General features: G+C 40.1%; 1 protein-coding gene across 2 annotated transcripts; it reads right to left on the bottom strand.

Annotated features, from left to right (window-relative positions):
• Window positions 1-27,119, bottom strand: SLC25A36 (solute carrier family 25 member 36). 2 transcript variants are annotated; one of them, XM_068201000.1, is made up of 7 exons: window positions 26,910-27,119; window positions 17,508-17,678; window positions 12,969-13,046; window positions 10,247-10,347; window positions 2,786-2,852; window positions 1,068-1,357; window positions 1-358 (listed from the first exon to the last, which is right to left on the bottom strand). In XM_068201000.1, exons 1-7 carry the CDS (start codon window positions 26,948-26,950, stop codon window positions 165-167), a joined length of 942 nt encoding a protein of 313 aa, XP_068057101.1. In that variant the 5' UTR covers window positions 26,951-27,119; the 3' UTR covers window positions 1-164. The 2 variants fall into 2 exon arrangements, with proteins under 2 accessions (XP_068057101.1, XP_068057102.1); XM_068201001.1 differs by lacking the exon at window positions 26,910-27,119 and adding an exon at window positions 19,976-20,010.

The following is a 27,119-nucleotide window of genomic DNA, read 5'->3' as shown; positions in this document are numbered from 1 at the left end:
TAAAGGCAGCAAAATTATTCAGAGTAGCCCACAATCAACCTTCTGTTTTGTCCACAGCTGCTTGTTCCTGATACAACACTCCTTTAGCCCACCACCTTGGCATTGACATTCAGTGGTCCACTCCAGCCTTTCAGTCTTCCACCTTCTTCCACCTTGCCACACTGCTATCCATCAAGTAAGTAGACTACGACTTCATAGGTGGACATCATGATAGCCGTGTTTGGAATCTGTCTGATCAGGTGTGTAGTTAAACCTCGGTAAAGGGAGCCATAGCCTTCCTCTCGCACAAGCAAAGAGAGTGTCTGGAAGAAAGATCTGTATTTTGTTCCCTCTTCTCTTAGTCTTGTTCGTACAACCTCTGTACAAAGAAAACCAGTGGAAAAAAAGAAAAATTGAGTGGGTACATTCACCACTTTTCATTATTTTTCCCAGCAACTGATCAGGGATTTTTAAATAGCCCTCCCCAAGTTCTCAATCTCACAACTCCTCTTTTAAAAAAAGGAGGAGGAAAACAAACAGAGTAGCAAACCAAGTATGTGTAAGAAGAGAGCAAGTATTAGATATCTGACTAAACTAGGCAAGTTCATTTGCTTAGCTACAATCCAGAAGAGGACTGTTGCTTGGGCTTACATGTTAGCTCAGAAGTTGACATTAGTTCAGTACTCAGTTCATTAACAAACAATGTATACAGAACTACTTTGCAGGAAGATCAAGTGCAACTGACACACAAACTAGGCAGCCTGCATCCCTAGAAGTGAGACAGGAACTTGCTGGCACATCATGGAAAATTGCTGAGTATATGGAAAGATTCCAACTGAAAAAGTACCTCTTGGAGTACCTTGGGCTATACCCTGGCAAAATAAACGTTGCCTAAGAAAGGTCATGCTGGATATCCACTGTAAAGCACTTCCATTTCTGAATACCATACTCACCTTGACCTGCTAGATCTGATATTCAGACAGGGAAATATTTCTTGAGCAAATAAACCAAAGCTGGCTACAAATCTCACTGAGAAGACTCCTTTGAAGGTTCTGATTCAGGGTCTCAGCTGCACATGTCCCACTTACCATGGGGATACGCTATTGATGTTGCACACGTTTTGGAAGTGGCAGCAGCCATCATCATTCGAATAAAGTCCGATGCTTCTTTTGTTGATTCATCCTCATTGTCCATGGCAGCAGCAGTCTTATACTCCAGTAATTTTTTCTTAATACTCTCATAAATGACAAAGTGAATAACAGTCTCAGATATGCCTGCATAGGACGCAGACATTCCCCGGTAAAAGCCTCTAAAGCCATCCAAGCGATAAACTTTGCGGGCACACTCAAAAGCGCTCATTCGCTTTTCTCCACGATTCCTAAAGAGAAAACAAGTCCGAGTATCAACTTGTGCAACCAGCAAGACTGGAAAAGTAATTAAACAGGTTTGTAGCGACGAGAAGATTTAGGAAATACCCAGCACTGGTGCTGAGGAGCTCCAAGTCACTTGACAGTCTCAAAGGCCTTCAGCACTAAACACAGGTAAAGCATTACACAGAATCCAAGCCAAACTTCACACAGTGACTAAAGAAAAAGTATCACAAACAAACGCTGAGCAACTTTAGGCCTCTCCAACTCTCATGCAATAAAGGACTAAACTGCTTGGAAACAGACTCCCAAATGGACTATCAATGTCAGTGACTCATGAGAAAAATGACCATTTCCTTTTGCATAGTGGATTTGCCCTAACTGCTGCCTCAATAAAGAGCTCCAGAGCATTCGGTGGCTAGGAGTTGAAACAGCAGCCCTCAGCATTACAGCTCTCAGCAAACAACCGGCACAGCAACCAGTAGGAGCTGTTGCTTGACTGAACTAAGCCACTGCTGATGTCAAGGAAAATGCTCATTAGACATACCTATTTCAAGTAGTATTTGGCAAATGAAGTTGTAGTCCCATTCTGAGCTGAGTTGTGCATACTGAAGTAGTCAGAATACTGTACACAACTATGCAAACCCATGACAACACTGCACGAGATGTGCTTCTCTACAGCTGCAAGTGCAGGCACATGGATTGTGCCAGTAGAGGTCTGAGTGAGCAAGTCACAGAATAAAACAGCAGATAACCTTCTAAGGAGTTATGGTAATCATATGGACACATCATATGGCAACAGAAGAGTCTCTCCCTATAGGTTTAAATAGATGGGAATACAGAGGTCTGTTCTTCATTCCTGTTTGCATAAAATTCTACTTTCATTACAAGTCTCACAATAAACCATTTCTGTAGTTAATTCTATGTTAGGTCCAAACAATTTATTGACTATCCCATATTAGGACAATTCCTGTTTCTAGCCATGAAAGATGTATTTTCTTTTGTATAAGCTAGAACTCATTTTATGTGGAAAAAAAAAGCCACAACAAAAAAACTCCTGAGGATGTTTGAAGCCTTTTTCTAAACATTTGCTGTAATACTGAATCCATATTTCAGGAATGTTTTGCTCAACAGTTAAAGAGAACATATTACTGAATGAAAATGCAAGCATATGGTTGGTAGAACATGATTTTAATGGAACTGTTAACCTTGTAATTCATTCAAAATTTGCTGGTCAGTCTACTACAGTGCCTCAAGCATGTCTCAGAACAGATGAAAAAAGAGAAGTGATTGTATAACTTGAAGAGAGACCAGCATCAACTTTGCAAATCTGAAATGCTGAATGTTTAAGAATTCATTCTATTTTGGAGTGCAGAACAGGTTCACAACACTTGAGTACAATGTTATCACAGCAGCAAGGTTTCCTATTGTCACTTTACCTTGCATCAAGCTGTAATCGTGTCTTTACCAACCAAATGGGATTAGTTGTTGTGATCGCAGTAAAGCCTAAAAAATGCAAAAATAACATAATTAGATGTGATAATACAAGAAGAACAGATTCATCTAAGTTCCAAATGCACACAGTTAAGGTACAGTGGATGCAAAAACTCGGACTATACTGATTTTTCTGAAGTCCCCATTTTGTGAATCCATACAGCCAATAAACACTTAGGTTGTTTTTAAATTTTACATTAATATTAAGTAAGTTTGATTCTTAGCAAGAGATGCCCCGTATAAAATAAGCCAAATTAAGTACAGTTCTCTACCTATCTAATACCAACCCTGTTTTGACACCACAGAACAGCAATGCCAACTAGACAAATATGAGCCAATTGGGCAAGAAAGTCAGTAAGAATGCATTGCAGAGACAGCAATAGCAATTTGAGATGCTATAAAACATTGCCTCAATTTACTTTGTTACCTGAAATACAATCCGAGTTTAAAAGCATGCAGACTGAATAAATACTACTTTTGGTGCAGTTAAAAGGCATTTATTGCAAATTAAGAGACCTTTTAATACTGAACTATAAAGAGCAGTTATATTTGAGTGCTAATCTTTTATTTAGTATTCAAAGCAGAGATTGTTGGCTGGCCTTGGAATACTTTTACAAGCATATGAGTGTTTAAATTGTTAAAGTAAATACTATGAATTCTAACTATTCAGACAGACAGCAACTACACAGGCTTGCATAAGGGCCAATGGTTAAAGCTTTGATTTTCAGTCCACTAAAGAAATCAAAAGAAAAAGAAAAAAGGAAACAAAAGATAAAAAAAGGAAAAAAAGAAAAAAAAAGAAGTAAGAATTACTCTTACTTCTGCACAACTGTGGAGAGAGAAAGAGAAAGCAGAGTGAAAGGCAGCTCTGAAAAAAAGTAAAATTAAAAAAATCATCTCAAGCTGTAATACCACACATGCACCATCAATGAGGTGTCATGTCTGCAGGAGAGAATAGGAAAAGGGAAAAGCTGGAACATGGCCAGGCAAGAGATGATAAATTTAGACACTTGCTCTGTAAGTGACACACATGGCTGGTTTATAACTACAGAGACACACTGCCCTCCTGCAAGGGGATGGACTGGGTGTGTGGGGAAGGACAGCGTTCCTGTGTAAAGTGCATGGCTGGGCACAGTACTTATCCAGCAACAGGCTATTGATAAGCTCGTTTATCAGATCACTAACAGCTCACAGAAACAGATTTAGCAGAACGGCTTGCATACATGTTACTCCTGTTCAATCACAATCTAGGTTTACATTGCACACAAAGGTCTGCAATACTCAGAAATGCCAGGGGATCTTAACTGTTCTAAGGTTTGATCTGTGCCCACCCTCAAAGCTTAAACAGGTCATTACAGTTTTCAGTTCAGCTTCTAAAAACAAATTATCAGATTTGACAGCTACTAAGATTGAGCTGGTTTTCTACACCAGAAGAGTAAAAACAGATTGGAGGCTTCTGTTCAATTTTCTGATTAAACAGATTTTTAAACTGACTAAAACTTCTTAACTAAGCAGCTTCCTATGGTAGATAATAGAGATTTGGAGTTGGCTTTCTTTTTTTCTGATTCACTACTCATTTTTCCTATATCTCAGTACTTCTATAACCTTCACATAATTGAGTGAAATCCTAACAAGCCAAGAGTTCTGTATCTCTTATTTAATGGAGGTAAATAATGATGCAAAAACTCAAAGCACTGGGGAACTACTCTGCCATAACAAGGCATGAGATGTTTTTAAAACACCACATGTGCAAAACAGACTGTAGCTCAAGTAGCCATAACCTGTCTGACCTGTCACTTCATGTCACAGAAACTCCACTGATTCCAAAAGTGCTCGAGCCTGAGTTCAGCTACACTGAAAGGAAACTTCATTCTTGCATGGTTTTATTTCTTTTTTTATTTCTTTACACTGGCACTAATAAAGTTTTAATTTCGTTTGACTTCCAATCAGAATCTTTGTGGCATGAAGTGCACTAGGAAATGCACTGAACTGCAACAAAGGCTTTGAAATAAGGTGGGGAAAAACAAAAATCATTCACTTTCCCTACCAACACATCCTCCACGAAAGACTTCTCTAAAAACCAAAATTAGTTTTTAAGTCTCCTCTAGTTCTTCATTAGAAGTTAACAAAGCCAAAAAGCCTCTTGTATTCCTATTTAAGTTGCATGTTTTGGAATTTTGTAACTCTTAGACTGTAACATACAGCCTTTCTCCATCATATTCAACTCAAAATAAGGCTGTCTGCAAATCCTCAATCTGGACCAGGCAATGCACAGGTGCCATCAGTGGCAGTGGCTGAGTGACAGCAGTGACTGTATTCACCCATAGCAGCAGCCTGATACTTCTAGGCTGGCTGGTTAGATTATATTGGAAATTTCCAGTGAAAAGTGGTTGCCACAGGATGCAGCCCCTACTCTACTCAAAACTGCACTCCTGGGGTCACTCTAAGCATTATTTAAATGCAGTACCTCCAACAGTAGGATCAGACACTCAGCAACATGTCCAGTATTTTTCTCCATGGCTGTCACAGGCCTAAGCTGACAGTTCAAACCAAAGATTTCAAATCAAAGGGCCTTCAATAATTCAGGTTTCAAGAGGAGATGACTACAGGTCAATTCTTACAGCCAATGTAGCAAATGCAGTTAGTGAAGAAGAAAAATGAATTGACTGGTGATGACACCAAGGAAAGCCCTCCAAAAACACGAAACATACCATTTAGGATCCTTCAGAAGATAAACTTTGATTTTTAAATACAGAAAATCTGTAGCAAAAATATTTGTTAAAACAAACTTTGGGGGCTTTCAACAACTGCCATGAAACTCCACAATTGTTTCCTTTTTCTTTTTAAAAGCCTCAATGATCTTTATAATACTGTACAATGCCTACAGATGTATTGCACCCTCAAGAAAGATCCCAGATTCATGACAAGTACAGATAAATCTGGCAATACTACAAACTCCTGTAGTTTTATTTTATTGTATCTTAGCATCAGGCAGAATTATCTCAATCTACTTTTTCAGCTATCCCAGCTACTGACAGGTAAGATCCCAGGTATTCCTATTATGCGTCATATTTCAAAGGACAGGGTTGGTGCTTTTTAATCTATAAGCCAATGTAATTGATACAGACGCATGTGAACATGGAATGATGAATTAAAATTTAAAAGTAGTAAAATAAAAACAAACCATAAGAGTAAACAGAAAGAGACAGAAAGGATTATATACACATATTAAAAAAGAAAAAGAAAAGAGTTCTTTGAATACATGTGACAACACAGAATATCAGCTGCAGCATTTTAAAGGCAGCTCTGGAACACTGGGGAAAAAAAACAAAACCCAAAATGCCTTGTTTAACCCAGTAGGGGCTTTCAGTTAACCAGAGCCAGGTACAGCAGCAGCTCTCAGTGAAAGGTATTTCCTACCTTTCCCTGAACGGCACAGAAAAAAAAAAATCACTCTGAACAGAGTTAAGGAAAAGTGACGTCTTTGCACAATGCACATCATCCGAGTCTTCCCCTTACGGTGTTTATTCAATAGATAGCACAAACCCAATGTGTGGTTCTTACACTAGAGGCTGCAAGAGACGCTCAGTTCAGTACTCACGAGGTTTAAGTTAGTCCATATTGCTGCAGGAAGTGACCTGCGGAGGGGGAGCATGAGATGACACGATCTCACTCTTTTCACGGGAGAAATGTACAGTAAATGCCTAAAATAGACACAGGCTTTTCTGTATCATAACAACAAGCAGTGACCTCATCAGACACAAGTGTACAAATCGAATCCCAGCGGAAGGATTTGTCAATTAGTTATTGGGAAATCTAACTGTTTGCAGGTAAAAGTTTAGGAAAAAAAAGAAAGAAAAATAATCAAAACAGGCCACAGATATTAAAATAGATGTGTAAAATGCACTGAGTACTGAAATTTCTGCTCATTTGCAGCAATTTAGTTTTACACCTCCAAATACTTACCTATACAGAAAATTTACAAATGAAATCTCCTCCTTCCCCATTCCCTTGAAAATACTATCCACTAAAGCTAGCCTAGTCTTGCGACAGAAAAGATTCCTTATGAAATCCAACCTTCTAAGATCAGTGAACTAAATATGCATTTTATTTGGTATGAATTAACTGTGTACATAGCACTAAAAACTTACAAAGTAATGTATCTCTAAGTAATAAAGTGGTCCCAATTATTTTTTAATAAATAAATATTTTAAAAATCTGCATTTGGGTTGGTTTGCTAGTAAAGTTCTAGAAAAAACAGCAACAGCATACAAGGCAAAGTAGTTTTGCAGCAGATTTGCAACCACATTGTCTGATTGAGGCTGTGAATCATTAAAAAAGCAAACAAGAAAGCCATACAGGAATCAAGTATCTCATCCAGTTATCTACAGCTGTACTTCTGTGGTGAGAGAGGTTGAGTGCAATGAGAAGGCAGAGTTTATAGTGAATCTGAGAATTTAGCCTAACTTGGAAATGTCCAGAAATCAACTCTTCACACAAGCAAACAGTCTTGTACCAAGCTCAGATATATTCCCTGGCCTAGTTTGCAAAAAGAGAACCACGACTATGCTGAGGAGTAAGCAAAAAGGATTGCTAAGTACTTCTTTGTGTCAACACAGGTATTTTAGGTATGAAGGGGATGTGCTCTATATGCTGGAAACTAGCACAGCAAGAAGACAGCATTCATTTCTGTTTGCATAAGGCATCAGTTACTAATATGTAGATACTTCACTCTCCTTAGAATAAAACAAACTTAGTAGAAGAATCTTAAAACCATAAATATCTATTTTGAGAATGAAGAATCAGGCCTAAAACCAACCAACAAAAAAATATGCTTAAAATACTATACCTCAGCTTTTCACTCCCAAAACCACCAAGTGCATAAAACCATCCTTATGTAATAATGACATCACTCTAGCCTGAGACATGTATTAGCACATTATACAAATAAATAGAATTTAAAGTTGACTGTAGTTCACTATTTGCAGTACTTTAATAAAACAACGTTACAATTATTTTGCTTTAAAATGTATTTTTGCATCATTACTGTATCTTGCAACCTACAGGGAAAGCTTTGTAAGTGCAAATCCCACTTCATGCTAATTAGGTATTAGACTTTATGAAACAGAAAGGTCATATCCAAAAAATACCAACCCACCAAAAAACCACCAACAAAACAACAACCCTCATTTAGGACTGAATTATTCATTTCCTTACTGAAACCAATGGCAGCTGAAAAAGAAAAACACCAACACTGATTATTTTTTTGCTAATTCTGAAGTATTTAGCCACCTTGCCAATTTCAAAATCTTAGGTTCCAAAGTAAACATTGCAATAATCTTCTGTATTAACATGTCAACCAAGTAAGAGCAATTTGATATTGTCCCTGTTATTTTGGCATTTCTTTAAGGTGATTTGCATCATACAACAATACAAACCTTGCAGGTAAAACTGTTAATAGCTGGTTTAAGTGCATTTTCTGAAATATATTAGAATTACAAAAACAAAGTTAGCACATTCCCAAGAAAGCACTGTTAATTTTAACTGCAGAGTCCTTTTCATATACCAGAGTAACACCAGAATAAAGAATTGTTATGTTGTTTGTCAAAGAACCTGAGAATGTCTGTACTGTGCAATGCCAAGACCTATGGTGTGAGCCTGCACTGAGCATTTTGTTTCATTGACTGTGGCTTAGAAATACAACTGCAGAATCTGGGAAGTACGAGAAACTTAACAGCCCCAAGAGCTGTTCAATGTTAGAACTTGTACACAGAAGTACAAAAAGGCAAATAGCAATTAAGGCTCAAATCCATTTCCCCAGTCTACTGCAGCTGTATGTACAAATGCAGAACACCAGCCTTCTGGAAAGGAAGCAGCTATAGAGCTCCATAGCAAACTACAGGCTGCAAACACCCAGGAAAAAAGGCACTACAGCACATCCCCGTAAATGTGCTTTACAGAATGAGGGCAGGAACTTCCAAAGACGAGGAAGACTCAGAATCTTCATTTGTCTGCAGCACTGCACGAGATGCACAAGTTGTCTTCAATTGAGGACAGACTTGTTTATATCGTCCACACTTCCCCCTGCCCCCAAATTAAGGACGTGTTTTATTCCCTTGACAAGGACCTGAAGACTCTTCATCTTTCTTGATGCAATTAACTGATTAGGATGAACTCATTAAATCCCCTTCCCTCCCAATCCCCATGCTGTTCACCTACAAACAAAAACACTCCTAGATGATAAAAAAACTAAACACTGCATCGTCCTTGTCTGACTTGGGCAAAATAAAAGAGCTCTTCTTACACCTTAAAGATTAAAAACTGTCACGACATTTCATGTGCCAGAGATGAACATTAGTGTAATTTAGGTATAAAGCTAATGTCACTTATATTTTATACACTATATAAAATCTCTATGTATCAGATTATTAGCAAGCATTAAACAGAAAACAAATCCTATTTCTTATTCTGACATCACACCTTTATCAGTCTGTTCCAGATTGCCAGTACTCACGTTCTACAGACTAACTGTGAAATTTGACAGGAGTTAAGAACTTCAACAATTAAATTGTTAGAATTCATCTGTAAAGTGCCCATGGCCTATAAAAACACCTGAACATGTATTTTTTGTGCAGAAAGGCACAGGCAACAACAGATAAAGTGTTGCCAATCCAAGTTCTGATTTTCCCAGCACAAGTCCATGACCATAACTTAGCTCAGTTGCCTTTAACTCCCCCTTGTTAATGATCCCAAAACACAAAATATTCAAATCAAGCAACAAATATTTGTATATGCTAAAATACACCAAAGTTATACTGCAGATATAAAATAGGAATTATTTCCATAGAGATGAAAATACATGAGAACTATGAAAAATCTGCTCTTCTCTGACTCTTTACTGGCAGAGCAAACTTCTCATAGACTGGTATATGAACAAAGAAGGAGGGACTGTTACATATAATTTACACAAATAACTGCAGGCACATTTCTGAAAGACAAAAATAATTAAAATATACAAAGCTGTAGCAGAAAAGTGGTGGTAAAAAAACAATTAGGAAGAATTAAACCAGAAGTCAGTGCCAACACTGTTTATAGCTTACAGAACAACAAGTTACTGTTTTGAAAGGCTACATTTTTCATTTCACAAATTTACAACTGAAAAAGCAGGCGTGCAGGTTTTCTAGAGAAGACTGTTCACACACACTTATTTATCGCTTAGTGCAGTTTCATGCATATATTCTCCAGAGAGCCTGTTTAATGATAGCCCAAGGCAGATAACCACTAAAAAGACATCATTCAATTACTGAGCATGTTCTGTTTTGTTGGGGTTTTTTTTCCATATTTATTGTCACCTCTCATTTGCAGACATGACTGTAGGATGAAGCTAAAAAGTTACAGATCCTTACCTGCCACACCAGCTGAAATCATGTGTACCTGGGTAGAATCTGGATTGAAAATATTGTTCAACTTTTCCTTGCAATTTGAGTAAGCAGCAAAATATATTGCTCTAAAATTAGAACAAAATTCAAGTTATGTTATGTTTTACATTTCAAAATTCTCAACTAGCAGCACCATTAACTTTACTGACTGAAGGTCATCTTGGGCTAAAACTCCCTTCCCCAGTAAAGAACTATTCCAGGATTAACTCTTGCAAAGTAGTGGGACTATTCAAGGAATGGAAATGAAGAATCTAAACATGACACTTGAACTTGTTTTTTCCACACAACAGCTCCAATTACCAATTAGTGAGGGGAAGGACAGATAGTTTGAAATATGGCAGTGATTTTTGTGACACTAGGAAGTTCAGCCAGGGAAGAAAAACACAGAAAAAGTTTCAGTATTCTTCAAAATTAATAACAGGACAAACTTCCTCTAATGGACCTAAACTCATTTCAATAGCAGGACAATTTGAAGAGAACTACCAAGCATGTAGCCTCTTACGAAAAACAAACAACATATTATTATAGCATTTAAGATTTAAATGCTGCTAACTTGATGTTATAAATGTTTATACTTGAAATGCTAGAACAGCTGTGAAGCTGTGATTCACATTTTGTTTCCAGAGTTCTGTATTTATAACAGACACTGATTTTTGTCTCTGAACACACCATGAAAAATGCTGTAAACTTCTGCTACGCAAGTCTGTGAGCTGGTATCCAAACAAAGCTAGGCAGAGTCAGCAACCCAATTCAATAAATTATGGAAAATGGGTGTTTTCACTCATTAAAGCTAAAAAACTTATTTTAAGCACATATAAACGTCACATTTCAGGTTGTAACTCAGTTGTTTTAAATCTAAAGAAACCCCTCTGCAAGAGAAAAAAAGGAACGTGCCACTTTTCCCAAGCAGAACATTAGCCTCATTAGCTGTGCGAACATGTTTTTCTTTATTACAAAGAAGATAAAGTGCTTGCTTTATGGGTGTAATTTCTAAAATGGAACCTGAACTCAGTTAAGTACACTGGATGTGTTATGAAATATGCTTCTCTACAGCTTATTTAAACAAAGAGCTGATGTTAAATCCACTTAGCTAATGCTTAATTGAAATGAAGTGCTGGTTGAAGACAGAATCAGCCAGAGGGAAATGAAGATGTGCTTATGAATAAAGTTTACACACTACATCAAGCAGACATTTTAGCAAGCTAAGTATTTCACCTAGGGGAAGAACCAAAGGGAAACAGGAGATTTAACATATAGTTAACTGAAAAGATTTTTTTTTCCAGGTGAGGATATTCTTCATGGAAGATAGTCACCTGTGCAACGGATCCCATTCCTGGTAAAAACTGCTATTAAAGTGATATCAATATTAACATTTGATAGAACAGACTGCTCTATTGTACAAAAGTACAGGCTCTCCAGACTCGGTAGTGCTGATATCCTGTAGGTGTCAAGAACAAAAATGCTACTGGGTTTACTTCCAAAGCTTTTCCAAAGGGCAGTGCTAAGTTAGTGATCAGAAAGCACCTCTGATATTCCTAAATCCTTAAATTTGCTAAAATAAAGATAACCTAATTATTTCATTAACTTTTTTCTTATTTATGCAGAGGATCTAAAGAACGTTACCTCATCAGAGCTAAAGTTCAGTTTAATAGTATTTTTCAGAAACATCCAAATACCTCAAACCAGTAAAGTTAAGATAATCTCCAACTGAGTGTGCAGGAGACAGGACTATTTTCTCTTCAAACAAAACAAATAAATGCAGGGCACTAAGTCAAGGAAAGAATAAAACCTTTGTGGAATATATTGCCCCTGCATAAAGGCTCTTCTCTTAAACAGAGAAGGTAAAAAAAAATAGAGCCAGGAAAAAACATCAAATATCCTCATCCAGGCCTAAAGAATATATTACTTTTACACAGCTTTGCTTCTATACTCTTCCCATGTATTCTCCTATTTTTGGACTGAACTTCAGCTAACAGTTCTATGTAAGGATAAATTCAAACTCTGGCATAAAGTGCTCCTCTCTCTGCCTGCCAGCACTAGCTGAGGAACTGGAGTATTTGTGCCGATGCAGAGCAACAGACAACAGCAACACCACTGAAAACTAGATCACATTTACGTCCTCGGCCCTGCACTGCCCCAGTACCCTTTGGAGCCCAGTTCACTGCTGGATCTGCTTTCTCTGGTACAGCTGGTAAGTCTCTCCTCCTACCCACTGTCTCACCCTTTCTGAAGTTTCAGAACAGGTTTCCTCCTGCAAGGGAGCACGAGGCTGTGCTTCACCAGAACTCAGGAAGGAAGATCCAGTGTTTTGAGGCTACAATCACATAACTGCTTCCTGAAAATGATGGATTAACTGAAAGCTAAGCCCACCTTTGTATTTTCCAAGATCCAGACTAGTAGTTTACATGTGCAATTCCTTAAGAATTTTTCTTTTTAACTGGACAAAACATTGCATAAGGGATAGCACACAACAGTAAATACTATTACAATAGCACATAGGATAGGAAATGCTGAGACAGCTTGAGCTCTGGAGTACATAAATGGCTCAATTCCTCAGGCAAAAAGTTACCCCAGGAACCAAAGGTTACTTGCTGCTAATTAAGTATTTACAACTGCAGATTCAAGACTTGTTTCAAATACACATTAGTGCCCTTAAAGTATTTCATTTATTGTGCATGTTTGTACTTACCTGGAAGGAGCAACGCCAACTAAATTAGGACCCAGCCCTCTGAACAGAGAACGAGGGCCTTCATTTTGCAAGATCATCCTAGAAAACAAGAAGACAATTCTGTAACACTCAGAGCAAAATTAAGGAATGCACTAACCACCAAAATTATATCATGTGAAAAACTTCCATAGTAACTGACAATAATACAGTGCGAACCACAAAAAGATTAGTAATCTCCTAGAATCAGCATAAAAAATTACATTATTGCTCAACATACTATGAAAGCCATAAACAAAATGCAGAAGTAAGACTTGAGATCTCAATACAAATTTAACTTATACACAGGAACACATGCACGTACAGAGTTGTATGTTAGGAAGTTAAAGGAAGTGTCCCTGAATTAGGGAGAAAATACTAAGCACAAAAATCTTGCCATTCATGTAGGTTGTAGATTGTTCAGGAGGCAAAAATACTTATTCTACACTACACTCCTTTCACCACCCTTCAGTTCCCAATGTTTGTGAAATTTTTTGAGTGGAAGGGCCAGGGCGCAAAAGGCAAGAGAGGAGAGAGACTTCAGAATCCAGTTTCACTCAGTCATTGCTGTCTGAGAGCCACTCTGGAAGATGTTGCTCTACTGCCTATGACATTCAGCCAGGGACACCTTTGGCAATTTATTATCTCCTCCTTTCAAAGAGAGACCTCAGCATGGTTTTGCATGTGCTACCCCAGTGTGATTCCACAAGACTCCAACAGGGCAGTTTCATGGCAGGAGTTTGTATCTGTAAGGCTGCTTTCCTATTTGTCCTGCCTTCCTCATAACCATAAAATGCTGAAATCCACTAAGTATTCAACTAGAAGCCCATTCTTAGCTTTTTTTTTTCTTTAAGACATGATGATGATTTTGACTATAGCAATAGAAAGTTGAAAACTTCAATGTGAGACGTGACCCTTCCTAGAGGCTGGCAGGGATTCCCTCATATCAGTTCTGAGCTGCTGATGTGTGTTCCTAACCAAGCACTGCTGCTGGGCTGTGGAGCCAGTGGTTTTCTGGCTTTTGATTCATTCCAGGGAAGACAATCCTTACCTATTCATGCAAGGTAATTCACTGACAGTAACTGAGACAGGAGTGTGACCCATGCAGAGTCACAGCCACAGTAGAGTCCTCACATCTCCTGTACCATGTCTACTATAAACACAGCTCAGGACTGACTGCTTGGGTGGCAGCAGGGTGTAACCTTGCACATTTGTGGAATTTACAGGAAAGCATGGTACAAGCAGTGAGTTGAGACTTCAAATAAGGCATTAGTAGTCCTTTAGTTTTACAATATGGATCCCATATAGTTGGGGATTTTAGGAAGAGCTGAAGACCTATGCAGCAAGGTTCCCTGGCACAGTAGAAGATTATGCATGAAAATTCAGTTCTAGTAAAATCAGTCTGCCCCACAATCTAGATGCTAATCACAATAGTATTTAAAAAAGTATGGTAGAACATGGGAGGAGAAAAAAGGACTACCTGCATCCCATTACTGGAAATTGCTCTAGCAATTACTTTAGAACTAGATTTAAAGTTAAGAATTAACTACATTCTCAGATGCTATAAAACAGAGCCCTGTGCTTACTGATTTAAAAACATTGGCCCATGCACACAAATAGTTCTGTACATTTCTTCTTCAAAGAGCCATGCAGCTTAATGTCAAGTCAATTACTCAATAAAGCCTTGTATAAATGGCCATTTTGTTTGGAATTTACTATCAGAACAAATGAGTGAAAGCAATCTATAGCACTAAAGGAGATTCTGAGCCTATTCTGACTTCCTGATTTCAATGGTGCTGATTCACCACTGCTCTGCTGCCAAGTCAAACTGAAAGTTTACCTTTGCTTCCACTAAGCAAAAATAAACCAGTGGTTCTGCAGTTACCACTGTTATTTAGGAATACTGACATTTAATGTGTCTAGCAACATCCCAGCTCTTTGTCCATAACAATCAGCTATCATTTCACTATGTGGGCAGCATCTGCTGCTCCACTGCAGTAACTGAAATACTGAACACACACTGAAAGACACCTTGGAAATACAAATTATTTGGACCTGTCATCATGAAAGCATTTTTATGCCTTGCAATGCTGAACCCAATTAACATGATCTGTATCTACTAAGCCACTACTACCACATCATGTGTTACACATGTATATATGCACATACAGGTACACATGTATTCAAACCAGCAGGAATCTCAGTGTCTTCGAAACTTAGGAATGAATTGTACCAGGTCTATTTGCTTCTTTTGGATCTACAGTCTCAGAATCTGACAGAGCAGCAAAGAGCTAAAGAGAGGTTGCAACAGACAGGATTATAATGGAGGTAGTTACGGATACTCTTTTGCATTCAGACACCAGCTGGAGGAGTGCCAGAGGTGGCACTGAGAATAAGACACAAACTTTTTGCACTAAAGAGCAGATGCCAGGGCCTGTACTTGTTTATTGAAAGCAGTTAAGGGCAAATCCCTGGTTGGAAGAGCAGGACAAGTGCTCCATACAGCCTCAACTGACTTTCTTATGTCACATGGAGAGCCTGCACTGGAAGGCTGGTGAGATTTCCATTAGCAAGGCCTCAGGCTTAAATTGCGCAACATGAATGATGAGAAAATGTAATATGATATGCAACACAGATATTTATGAAAAAAAGAATTTGCTTTTGTTGCCAGAAAATAGAGGCACCTGTTTTTGAGTTTGTTTCCTGACAGAGATGCCTTTCAAGTCACCTCCACTGATGCTTAAGATGCAGAACTGATTCTACAGCAGTCAGTTCACTGAAATTCTGACATAATTTGTCTGAATCACTCTGCTTTTAGACTGTGTAATGTGAGTCTTGAGCACTGCACCAAATTTGCTATGACACAACCAAATCCTGACAACTATGAGTCAAAAAATATCTAATGACAGTAATGGCATGACAGCGACAAAGGAATCCAGATTTATTTCCCCATAAACAGCCCTAGTACCTTAACCAAAAGTAATTATGTCCTGTACATATGTATTTTTATTATCAGAGTCCACTGCCATGTCATCTGGGATTTTTCATATTTACTCTATTTAGAGAACTTGAAACCCAGGCTTTGCACCTCAGCCCTTTGATAATGGCCTGAAAGAAAACACATCTAAGCACAGAACAAAAGCAGCAGAAGAGATACATTCCTATATTACAGATAAACAGCACATGTAAGAGGGCAATTGTTAAAGACAGACTAAGAAAACAAACAAGCCCTACCAATAAAGTTCATTATGGGCTACCTCTACCTCAGTCTGAATTTGCTTCCTGGGAATACCAAGTTAATTTCAGTTTCAGGGATGCATTTAAAGCATAGCAGGCTTCCAGCAGAGAAGCATTACAAAAACACATCTATTCAACCTGCTATTCATTGATATACATTTCTAAATGCAAAATAAATTAATAACCAAACATTCAGAAAGAAGCTGAAGCACTCTACTTCCATCAAGAGAAGCCACTAAGTCAAGCAGATCTCCTTCCTGGTCACAATCCAAGCCTTTCCTTCGCACATACCTGTTCCCAACATGTTCACTCATCAGACCCTGAAAAAAGATCCATGAAAAGGCTGAACCCAAACTTTGATGAAAAGAATCATCTTCCATTCAAGGAGCTATTTGGTTACAAGCTCCATTTAAGCAAATCCTATGCTCTAACCAGATTAAGTTTAAACCCTACACTTCCAAGTGCCAGAAGGGGCTCTCTAAAAACTACTTCTTACTAATTAATTAAGAATAGAAGATAGAAGTTGTCAAGACTCAACCAACTTTCTGATGCAAGAAGCAGCAGGTCCCTCCTGTAGGAAATCTCCCCTCATCCCCAAATACTGACGGTACCTCCCCTTTGCTGAACTGGCTAGCTTGAGTCCCCAGGGAAAAGTGAACCCTTCCTGCGGGCCATAGAAGCAGTTTAACTGTAGCCTTACAACTTTCCTGCTGGCTCCTGAACTACTCAAGCGCTGCAAACAAGCAGAGGAAAGGCAGCCCCCATCCAGTGAGGCACTACACAAACAACACAGATCACTGCAAAAGCCAGCCCTAGCTATTTCTTACTAGCACTAAAAGAATGTTACTAGTCACACACACACCAGAAGATATTCAAAGGCAAAAACTGTGTGGGTGGTGAAAGTTGAAAGAGACTAAGAAATTGAGTTAATTTGAATTGCCTCCATATTCAGTAACTTCTATGATTTGGACACAAAACAGTTTAAAACAGTTTTATACTAATGCATTTTCATGATGAAAATGGGAGTCTGGCACTTAAGTGTTAGTGAATTGTGGGGATGCAGTTTGGAGATGTGAGTTGTAAAAGGTACACATGCTCTGGCTACTTCAACATACAAACTCAAGCATGAAGAACATTCAAAGAATTGGAAACATGGTTAAAAGGCAAAATACGGGAAGTCATCTCCTGGTAGCATCATGACAGACATAAAAGTCTGAATCTTTTTTACAGATTTTGATCTCCTCCCTCCCCAGCATGAACTGAAACCCTTGCGCCAGGTACACTCACTTCAGACAGTGGAGAGGTCCAGGAGAAACTCTGGTTACTCGGTTGACGGCAGCACCATTCAGAGTGTTGAGATGAACTTCAGAGATGTACAGAGTCACAGAGGAGGACTGCAGTCGTGTCTTTACAACTTCCAGTGGACATGTCAGAATTGCACCAACAGTACCTCCACATCTGCAATGATAAACAGGATCACCACGTATTTAAGAGAAGAAGAAACTAAAGGACAGATTCACATAGAATTGACATTATAGTCAACACAGTCCCACTGCAAAAAGTGAAGAACCAATGGGAACATGTGTGAAAATGACACTTATTTGCCCTTGAAGGCAAGCAAAATGCTAAGTCAGTTTGCAAACCCCACAACTTGAAGTGAAAATTTAAACAGACAAAATGTAGTGAAGGTGCATAGTACACACTGTTCAAATCAGTTCTGGAAAGTAACTCAGTAGCTTCAATGTTTAACTTCTTATGGTAAATTTTACCTTTTTCTTTAATGTTTAGTGTGCTCCTGACCACAAAAAAGGTGCCAAAAATCCTTAAGGGCAGAAGATCTATGCACTATGCACATAGGACTATGTGTAAAAACTGGTAAAATCTGTGGTGTTGCAATTTAGTAACATCTTCAAAAACCCGATTGTATTTTGGTCATTGTACCATGAAAGCAGAGATTGTCCAAGTGCTTCCCAAGCCCTGCCCACTTCAGCAAGGCAGACCAGGTACTGTAAAGTAGAAACTGCAAAGCCAGAAGAGCTCCTGTGGCTGACCAGGTGAAGACTTGCTGGATTTGCTTCAGTCTGTCTCTCATTCCTGAGAGCAAACCAAGGCAAGCCATGCACAACTTGTGCTGACAGCAGTTGCTGCCCTTCTGCTCAACCACAGCGCAGCCAGAACACACTGCCCTGCCCAGCTCTGCTCAGAGCCTTCCTGGGCTTCTTCAGAACTCGGTTATTAATATCTGCAGTCCTAGCTCTGCAACTACAGCCTTGGAGGGAAAAACAGCAAATCCACAAATTCTAAGTTCCAAGACAGTCTCTTGAACCTCTTCAGAGATCAGTATTCTTAACATTGCTGAACGCCCTTCTTAAACCTATGGTCAGGACACTACCTATCTCCTTTTAAAAACAAGCAAACAATCCAACACAAAGAAGCAAATCCAGATTTCAGTTCAAGTGTTAATGCTAATACAGCTCAGTCTGAAATCCACTAACAGATAAATACAATTTGTACTAAAGTCAAAGGGGCCATATTTGCTTCCTGTAATAAATATATATAATAACATATACATAACTAGAAGAAGTGCTTGATTCTGACAAGATAATTATCAGCTATTTTTTTTCCTAACACAAGAAGCTCAAACATCCCCAAACTCTTTAATAAGCTATAAGCCTGTTCAAGTAATTTTAAGATGTTTTCCAAAATGAAAAGGATAGTTCAGTCCAAATTAGGAGTAATAGCTAAGACTCAAGAGATCCTACAGATTTTCACAGGAGGGTAGTCTGATGACTCTTCTACCACAGAGAATACCAAAAATACAGCACTGCATCCTACAAATCTAATCTGTTTGTGAACTGAGAGTAGAGCTGCCAAGCAGAAGCTTGATGTTCACTTAACACTCCATTTAAACCCAGTGACCTAGAGGTATCCTATTACTAAGCCTAAAGGCATCCTGCCGATCCCTAGCTCCCACATTAGACTGAAGTCTATTCTCTTTCAAGGTTTAATTGAGGAAAAATATCGAGTTTCTTTTGCCAGTCTGGAAAAAAGTGTTATCACGGGAAGATGAAAGACAGTCTTTCAGTGTGTGCTGCACACATGCAGTTACAGCCTGACACAGACATTAGAGCAGCCTGCTCTGAATAAGCAATTCACTTGCTTCTAACAGTAAGCTATAAATAGACTTATTTTAAAATAAAAAGCTGCAGAAAGAGAGTAGATATGCAAGTATTTATTTTAGCCAGGACTGGAAACAGTAAGAGCCTGAAATGTGAAGGTTCAAGACATCAACAGCACATGAGAAGCACAGGTAGGTCAGCTCCCAAAACAATCTGACCTGAAGCTACTGAAGCTCTAAAGCTCTGAGACCAACAGAAAGCTATGTTTCCTGTAGTTCAAGCCAGACCCCACTCCATGGTAACATGCCTGTGCAGGCAATGAAGGAAGTTGGCTTTGGAGTTTACTTCCTTTCCTGCAACCCTTCTATTTCTGTTCTCCTTGAGCTTACTCTCTTGAAAGCTTTTCTGCATTTGATTTTGGACAGGCTACACAAGAACTTGTTTTCAAGCAACAGTAATCACAAGAGAAAGCAGAAGGTATGATTTATTTTAATGAGATAAATGCTATGGAAGTAGCAAAAAAACTTGACCTGCATTCTTGCATAGGGCTTGGAGTTTGGAGCCCTTAATTAACACCCTCTCACCCCCCCGCTACATCAGGGCAGAAAATTTTTCTGAAGTTGAAGATTAACAGACCTGGAGCTCATGCCCTGCATGCTCCCCTGCACCACACCCAAATCACAAGGGATGCCTGACTGCAGCACTTCTAGCAGACATTCAAGGTGGATGGTCAGCCAGCCTTCACTCAGCAGTGGATTACTGGGGAAGAGGGCTCATACACAGCTACTCTGTACTTGCTGTTTGTCTACAGCAGGCACTGGTCAGTGACAGCCAGCAGACACAGCAGCAGCCAGCATCATGCTCACATGCATCCGGAAGAAGCAGCAGATTCACCTGCCTCCCTTTAAGAGCCTTTTCCTGCACCACATTCTACCATTTAAGTAATTTCAAATAATCAGCACCCTTGGCAGTTTCTTGGTGTTGTGTTTCTTTGGTTAGGCTTTTCTTAAACAATTTAAGATGTCTCCACTGAACCCAAGAATATTTTCAATGTTTTCCACGAACTATTGAAAGTTTGAATTAAACTTCTTCTTCATCCCCAGTCTTCAAGATCTCAAATTTCTTCTTACAGCTGAAGAAAGCTAAGAAGTTTTACAGCGCTGTGTGGTTCTGTAATGTGAGTCTTGGCAAAATCCCCAATTTCTACTCTGTCAAAGTAACACATCACTTTCCCAGCCCTCAAAAAGCCCCATATAACAGAGACAACATCTGAAACTGAAGGAGTGAAAGAAATGCCTTGATGTTGAGGAACCAGAACTTTCTCAATGGTCACAAAATCCACTGAGTTTGAATTCAACATCTAAACAAAGGCATAATCCAGTGACTTGTCTATTTCATACCCTGACTTGTCTATTTCACTTGATCTTTAAAATAAACACCTCAAGGCTTGACAAAAATCTGCTTATGAAAAACTGTCAATAAACAGAGCTTGTGTGTAAACAAAGAAGAGAAACAATTAAAAATATGCACTCTGTACAAATAAGCAACTTCTAAGAAGCATAGCAGCTGTTCTGTTACAGCATCAAGGACAGTATTTTACTTAGAAATGTATTTCCAGCCTTGCTTATTGAACACACTACTGGGAATACCACCAGAGACAGCTATATTTTTCTGCTCGAGTCCTGGCAGGTCATTAACAGCTAGCCACCAGCTCCAGCCTACAACAAGTGCTCTATAAATTGCCTGCAGATTGCTGCCACCTTTCCTGCTCCCCTCCTCACTGGTTCAAATTACGGTGAATACTTTTAGTTTGTGGTTTAACACAAATTAGGAACTAGAACACTTCAGAAAAACATATTTTTTAACAGTTTGAAAAATAGGAGTTTTCTTCTCAATAATGCAGGTGGGATTTTGTAAACTACTTCAGAAATTTCCACCACCTAAAACCACTCTGGGCTTGAGTTTCTCCAGTCATGCATGCACCAGGCCCCAACAAGTGTGACTTGTAGGAACATTTACTAATGTGTAACTTTTTCTCCAGGATTAGATGAATTTCACCTGCTAGAGTAAGTAGGTGAACACACTCCTGCTGACACAGTATAAATGGGAAGTGAAGAATGGCAAGTCCTGAGACACTCCTGTGTCTGAATGCTTACTGCAGTTCCCAGCTATTCAGAAGACCACTTGCCCATCTTCTCTATCCTAAATGTGATATTTGCCTCTAGTCAATGTTTACTACAAGCCTTCTTCAGCTTTACCACGTGGGTATAGAAGCTTGCAAAGCTGACTTTCAGCAAAAATACCATGATCATAAAAGGGTATGAGAATCCACCTATAGGCCCCAAGTAATTTGAAAGGCAGAAAGGCAGAGATCAGTAGGTAAATTCACAAAAAAACCCACATAGGTTTAAAAAGGAAGACTAAAATCCCATTATTAATACAGTCAAGCTAGAGAATTAAAATTTCAACTTAAGCTTTCTGGTACAATTTAAGAGACGTCACAGTCAGTGGAATAAGAGACATGGACATCACAAGATGTAGTTATCATGTGCAGATCACGACAAACCTAAAAGGAAAACAACAGAACTAAGAACAGTTGTCTACTTGACATCTCTTGGACTGAAGAGTCTAGGAAGATGGCAATGGTCTCCTAAACTAAGGAGAACATTCCTCCTCCAGAAAGCATATATTGAAAAGAAAAAAAAAAAAAAAGCCCAACAAAAGAAACCCCAACTACCCACAACACATTTAATTTGATCCCAACTGGCGATTTAGAAGACCATCACCTCACTGATTTAACAGAAATAAGCCTGGAACTATTGGGCTTTAAATTCTGCTAACTGTTCAACAGGTACAGCTCTGACAACCATTGTCCTCAGACACACCTGCATTATTTGTGTGACACTCCAAGGAAAAAAATACACACATGCTTCAAAAACCTAAACCTGTTTGGCACTCAAATCCCAGGTTTTCCTTCCAGACATGGCTACACAAGAAAGTTTTCCTCTTATTATTGCAAGGTTAAGGTATCTGCTAAGGACTCACTGCCCTTTTCCAGAGCAGCCAAGTGTCTTCTACTGGTACCTTTCAGCCCTACAAGTACCAACAGAGACAGCTCCAGCATGGATGAGGGTCTCAAATTCAGCCACTGGACTGTCCAGAAATGCTCTAAAGCAGACTGATACTCCAAATGCCAGTGGAGCCTGACTTTGAACTAACACTGTCAGTGCACATTTTTTTAATTTCTTGAGATAATGATGTATTTTATGAAAATAAAAGCCATGGCTGCCTAGTGCTAGTTGCAGATTCACCTTTCACAGTATATTTGTAACCAGAGCCTCAAAGACTTAAAGATAAACCTTGACCCTGTTATCTTGAGTCTACATTAATTCATGTATTTTACCAGCTACTTATCTTTCCTGTACAAAAATGAAAGTTCCATGCAAACACTGACTGTCAAATGAAACAGCATGTAAACTGAGCTCAAAATTCTGTCAAAAAAACAAAGCGTCCAAGCCGATTACAAAGAGAACAGAACTTTTTCTCTCTTCATCAGCTACTGTAAATTCAGGTCCTGAGTCTATCAGCAGTTTCATGCACATGTCTTTCAACCAGAGTAACTTTCACATCAACAAAGTTGCAGCTTTGGATATCACATTTATATTATCAGTCTTCAGAGAGTACAGAAGGGCTTTAGCAAGTACAGCTTTCAGAAACAGCTTTTATTAATCCTGAATTTTCAGTGTTTTCCCTGTGTAATACTGTTCAGCTAGAGTACTAGGAGCCACAAACCCTTAATCACTCTACTCACCAATTATGTTTCTTTGCTGGAACTTAAAAAGTATAAGTTAAGCTCACATCCATAAACTACAAATACTAATCTAACTCTCAATGTCTAATGAACAGTGTAAAGATAAAATCCCCCAATGTGCTGCCACATAGAAACTTGCAAGTGAAAACAGGAAAAACACCACCAGGGGATCAAGCATCACTGGGTTCCATTATCCAAAACAAACATCAACACGAACAGTGTAGCTTTTATTAAGAGATGGGTAAATCAATATTTACAATAACATTTTTATTAAGCAAAAACAGCTCAAAGCATGTAGAAAGAAATATGAGAAAAATACCAGTGGCACAGTTTCTCAAGTACTAACAGCAATTTTCACGCAATTTAGTACCCCCATGGAGCAAACCCCAAGCTTTAAACAAACACTGTCTTATTTCACACAAAAGTGGATCTGAATATAAAGATAACCTCAAGTTTGGACAGAAAGGCACTAAACTCCTTCTCTCTTGTTCTGAAATACATCCATGGTTACGCCACAGATGTATTTTAGGGCAGAGAGGAGCTGAGTGCTTGGCAACTCAGTTATGGCTCAAGTGGCTCTTTCCTGAAAAAGCCCCCATCATCACAATACCTGCTACACATTATTAACAACCTTCTGAAATGAGAAAAGCCCAAGGGTCTCTTACCTTTACTTCATACATTTCAGCAGTACATTTCTGATCTTGCTGAGAACTCAAACATTTACGTTAAATCCATTTTCTGTACCTTCACCGTTTTAGCCACCGTAGGGATTTGCTAAGAGCTTCAGTCAGACAGAGTATGACTACAATTACAGACCAACTGAAACAGTTCTATGATCAAGATAAATAAAGAAGGTCCTCCCTCTACTTCCTCACACACTAAATGAGAAAACAGCCAAATTTCTGCAGGAAACACCAAGAGTGAAGAAAAGAAGCAAACCTGAGACTATCCAAGTGTGAAGTCAGAAAAGCAGCTGTCCACCTCCTAACCCAAAGCCCTCCTTCTGCTGAGGAAACAACACTCACACAAGTTTACTGCTCTGATGGAAGTTTGTATGATACACAATTACTGTCATAAGCTTTCTGGAAATGAAGAATAAATCATGAAAACCTGAACACTATTTTTGTAGCCAGCACCTGAATTTTCACTGTATGGTTGCAAAGCAGCATATCCAAAACATATTAATCTTTCCTATAAAGCAAAACATTCAGGTTTTCTACTGCTTTTTAAAATGAGTCTAACAACCATAACAGCCATAACTTACTACTTACACTAAAAATGTTTATCTACATCCTACATTAATCACATGACTTTTTAATTTAAGAATGAAGAATGCTCAATTGTATCCTTGATTTAGAATAAAAGCACCTGAGTTTCCATTACCAACATAATGTCTACAGTGACAACAGTTGCTATTTGACTAAGTGGGGGAAAAAGAGAAGAAAAACAAAAAACTCCACACAGCCTAGGCAGCTACAGAGAAATCCCTGGATAGTCCCACTTATGTACTGAACAGCAATGTCACCTGTCAAAGTTTCATTACAGAAAACAGGAACTGAAGAATGAACTTGAATATTAAAAAAAAAAAAAAGCACCAGCAGACAGAGATAGACCTGGTGTTTCCATAGAGGCTCTGGTGCAACTTAAAGGCAAACAAAGCTACAAAGCTTCCTTCCTTTTAAGTTTCACTGAAGACTAAAGATCACTCAGGTGATCTGCAGTGCACTACACTTGCAAAGTCATGAGATGACCCCAGGAAACTCCTCTACTGCAAAATGTGATCAAATACACAGTGTTATCTTGGCTGAACTAAGGTTACAGGAAACGTGGCTCACACTCAGCCTTTTCCTCACAGCATAACCCCTGGCCCAGTTGGCCAGCACTTACCCATCAACCATACTGCTCTGCAGTAAGTAGGAATGAGCAAGATGAGCTAAGCAATCCTCATCTGCTCTCAAGTTTCATGTTTATAAACCTATTTCTGACATAACAATAGAGCAGCACAGTTCTGCTCAGTAAGCTCCCCTGTGCAGAACTGTCAAGCTGAAGGGCTACAATCAGGCATCACTCTCAGAATCCTTAGGACTGGCAGGGACCTCTGCAGGTCATACTGTCTAATTTCCCTGCCAAGGTAGGGTCACCTGCAGCAGGTAACACAGGAACACGTCCAGGTGGGTTTGGAATGTCTCCAGAGAAGGAAACCCCACAACCTCCCTGGGCAGCCTGTTCCAGCGCTCTGCCACCCTCAACATAAAGAAGTTCTTGCTCATGTTGAGGTGAAGCTTCTTGTGTTTTAGTTTATGGGTCTCTGCTCATTGTCTTGTTGCTGGGCACCACTGAAAAAAGTCTGGCACCGTTCTCTTGGCAGCTCTTGGAGATAGTCATATGCATTAATGATATCCCCTCTCAGTCTCTTCTCCAGACCGGACCAGAAAACAAGCCCAGCTCCCCAAGTCTGTTCTCATAACACAGATGATCCAGACTCCCCATCATATTTGTGGCCCTCTACTGGACTCTCTTCAGCAGCTCCTGATCTTTCTTGAGCTCCTGCTATTGTTTTTCTGAATCTTACAAGGATGCAAAGTCTGCAGAAAACAGTACACACTACTACATCTTGGGCCTCCTGCTGCATAACCACTCTCCTCTTAAACAGGGTGCAAGAAATCAAGGGGACAATAAAGCTCCCACACAGGCACTAGATCAGATGTACAATACTTCAAAGTGTGCCAGAAGCAGAGAAAGTACTGACACGCATCCAAGTCACTCAGACTTGCTCAGAGTCAACACAATACTCTTCCACCTCAAACACCTCAGTCCAGAAGCAGCAAGCTAATTTTTGTCCACGAGGAGCACAAAGGGAAATCACAGCTTCAAGCTCTCTCATGGGATGCAAGGTGTGTCCCCTATCACTTCTGTACAATCATGCTCACTACCCAAATACACTATTACAATCAAGCCCGGCAGGACCGCCAGCTTTCCCTTTTAAGCTAGATGCCCTTCTTTCCACCCTGCCCCTGGAAGAACCACAGGCTTCAGAAATAAAGCCCATACATTTTGAAACCTAAGAACATACGTTTTGAAACTTCATTAATAGCTGTGAAGGTACAAAAGTTACCTCAAACCTAACTCAGGTTAAAATCTTCCCTCCCATTTCTTCGGCCTTTGTGGCTGGAGAGCTGCATGTGCCAAAGCCGCACAAGGAAGGGCAGCACACACTGGAGCGTTAACATGCACGGCATGGCTACAGCGGTCCCCGGGCAGGAGCGTGCCCAGCGGGCACTGCTAGCCCGGCAGGCCGACAGGCGAGTCCCGGCAGCCTCTCCGTACAGCGGGGAGCCAAGCACGGCGGGCCCTGCGTGCATCCCCACAAAAACTCCAGATAAGGGCCAAACCCGGGAACTGCGATCAGAGAGAGGGGTTGGTTTTACGGGAAGCCTCCACCCCCGCCTCCCCAAGGGCCCGCGTTCCATCCGTGCCACAACGCAACACCCGGGCCGGGCCCGACCGCGCGCAGCGGCCCGGGAAGGCCTCAGGGCACGGGGCGGGAGGCAGAGCGCGGCCCCCCTCTCCTCCCCGCGGCCCCTCGGGCACAGAGGAGCGGGGCAGCCCCCCGCAGCCCTACCCAGATGTCCCCAGGCAGCCGCTCCAGGCCGCCGCCGCCCCCAGGCCAGCCAGCGGCGGCCACGGGAGCGGGGCCAGACCTGTAGCCCAGGGAGGAGAACGGGCAAGCGCCGGGGCAGCTCCCGGGGCTTCACCTACCCGCCGGCAAAGAGATGCACTAGGGTGTCTCTTTGGCTCATCCTCGTCGCCTGCACCCGGGCAGGAGGAAGGAGGTGCCGGGCGCTTCCGCCCCACACTCACGGCACCGCTCCTGGCAGGGCTCAGCATAAATACGGGCGGGCCGGCTCCGCCTCCCGCTGCCGGCGCGGCTCCGCAGGCACACGGGCCGTGAGGGAAGCGGGGCCGGGC

The sequence above is a fragment of the Anomalospiza imberbis genome, chromosome 10 (assembly GCF_031753505.1).
Source record: "Anomalospiza imberbis isolate Cuckoo-Finch-1a 21T00152 chromosome 10, ASM3175350v1, whole genome shotgun sequence".
NCBI lineage: Eukaryota > Metazoa > Chordata > Aves > Passeriformes > Viduidae > Anomalospiza > Anomalospiza imberbis.
This window is presented reverse-complemented; position numbering and strand designations above follow the sequence as displayed.

Bases quoted from the DNA above. Each gene is read 5' to 3' on its own strand.
- SLC25A36 (XM_068201000.1), bottom strand. From the start codon at position 26,950: ATGAGCCAAAGAGACACCCTAGTGCATCTCTTTGCCGGCGG. The intron at 1,358-2,785 runs GTAAAGTGACAA...TTTTCTCTTTAG, and splicing joins CGATTACAGCTTGATGCAAG to GAATCGTGGAGAAAAGCGAA. The intron at 359-1,067 runs GTAAGTGGGACA...TTCTTTGTACAG, and splicing joins ATCAATAGCGTATCCCCATG to AGGTTGTACGAACAAGACTA.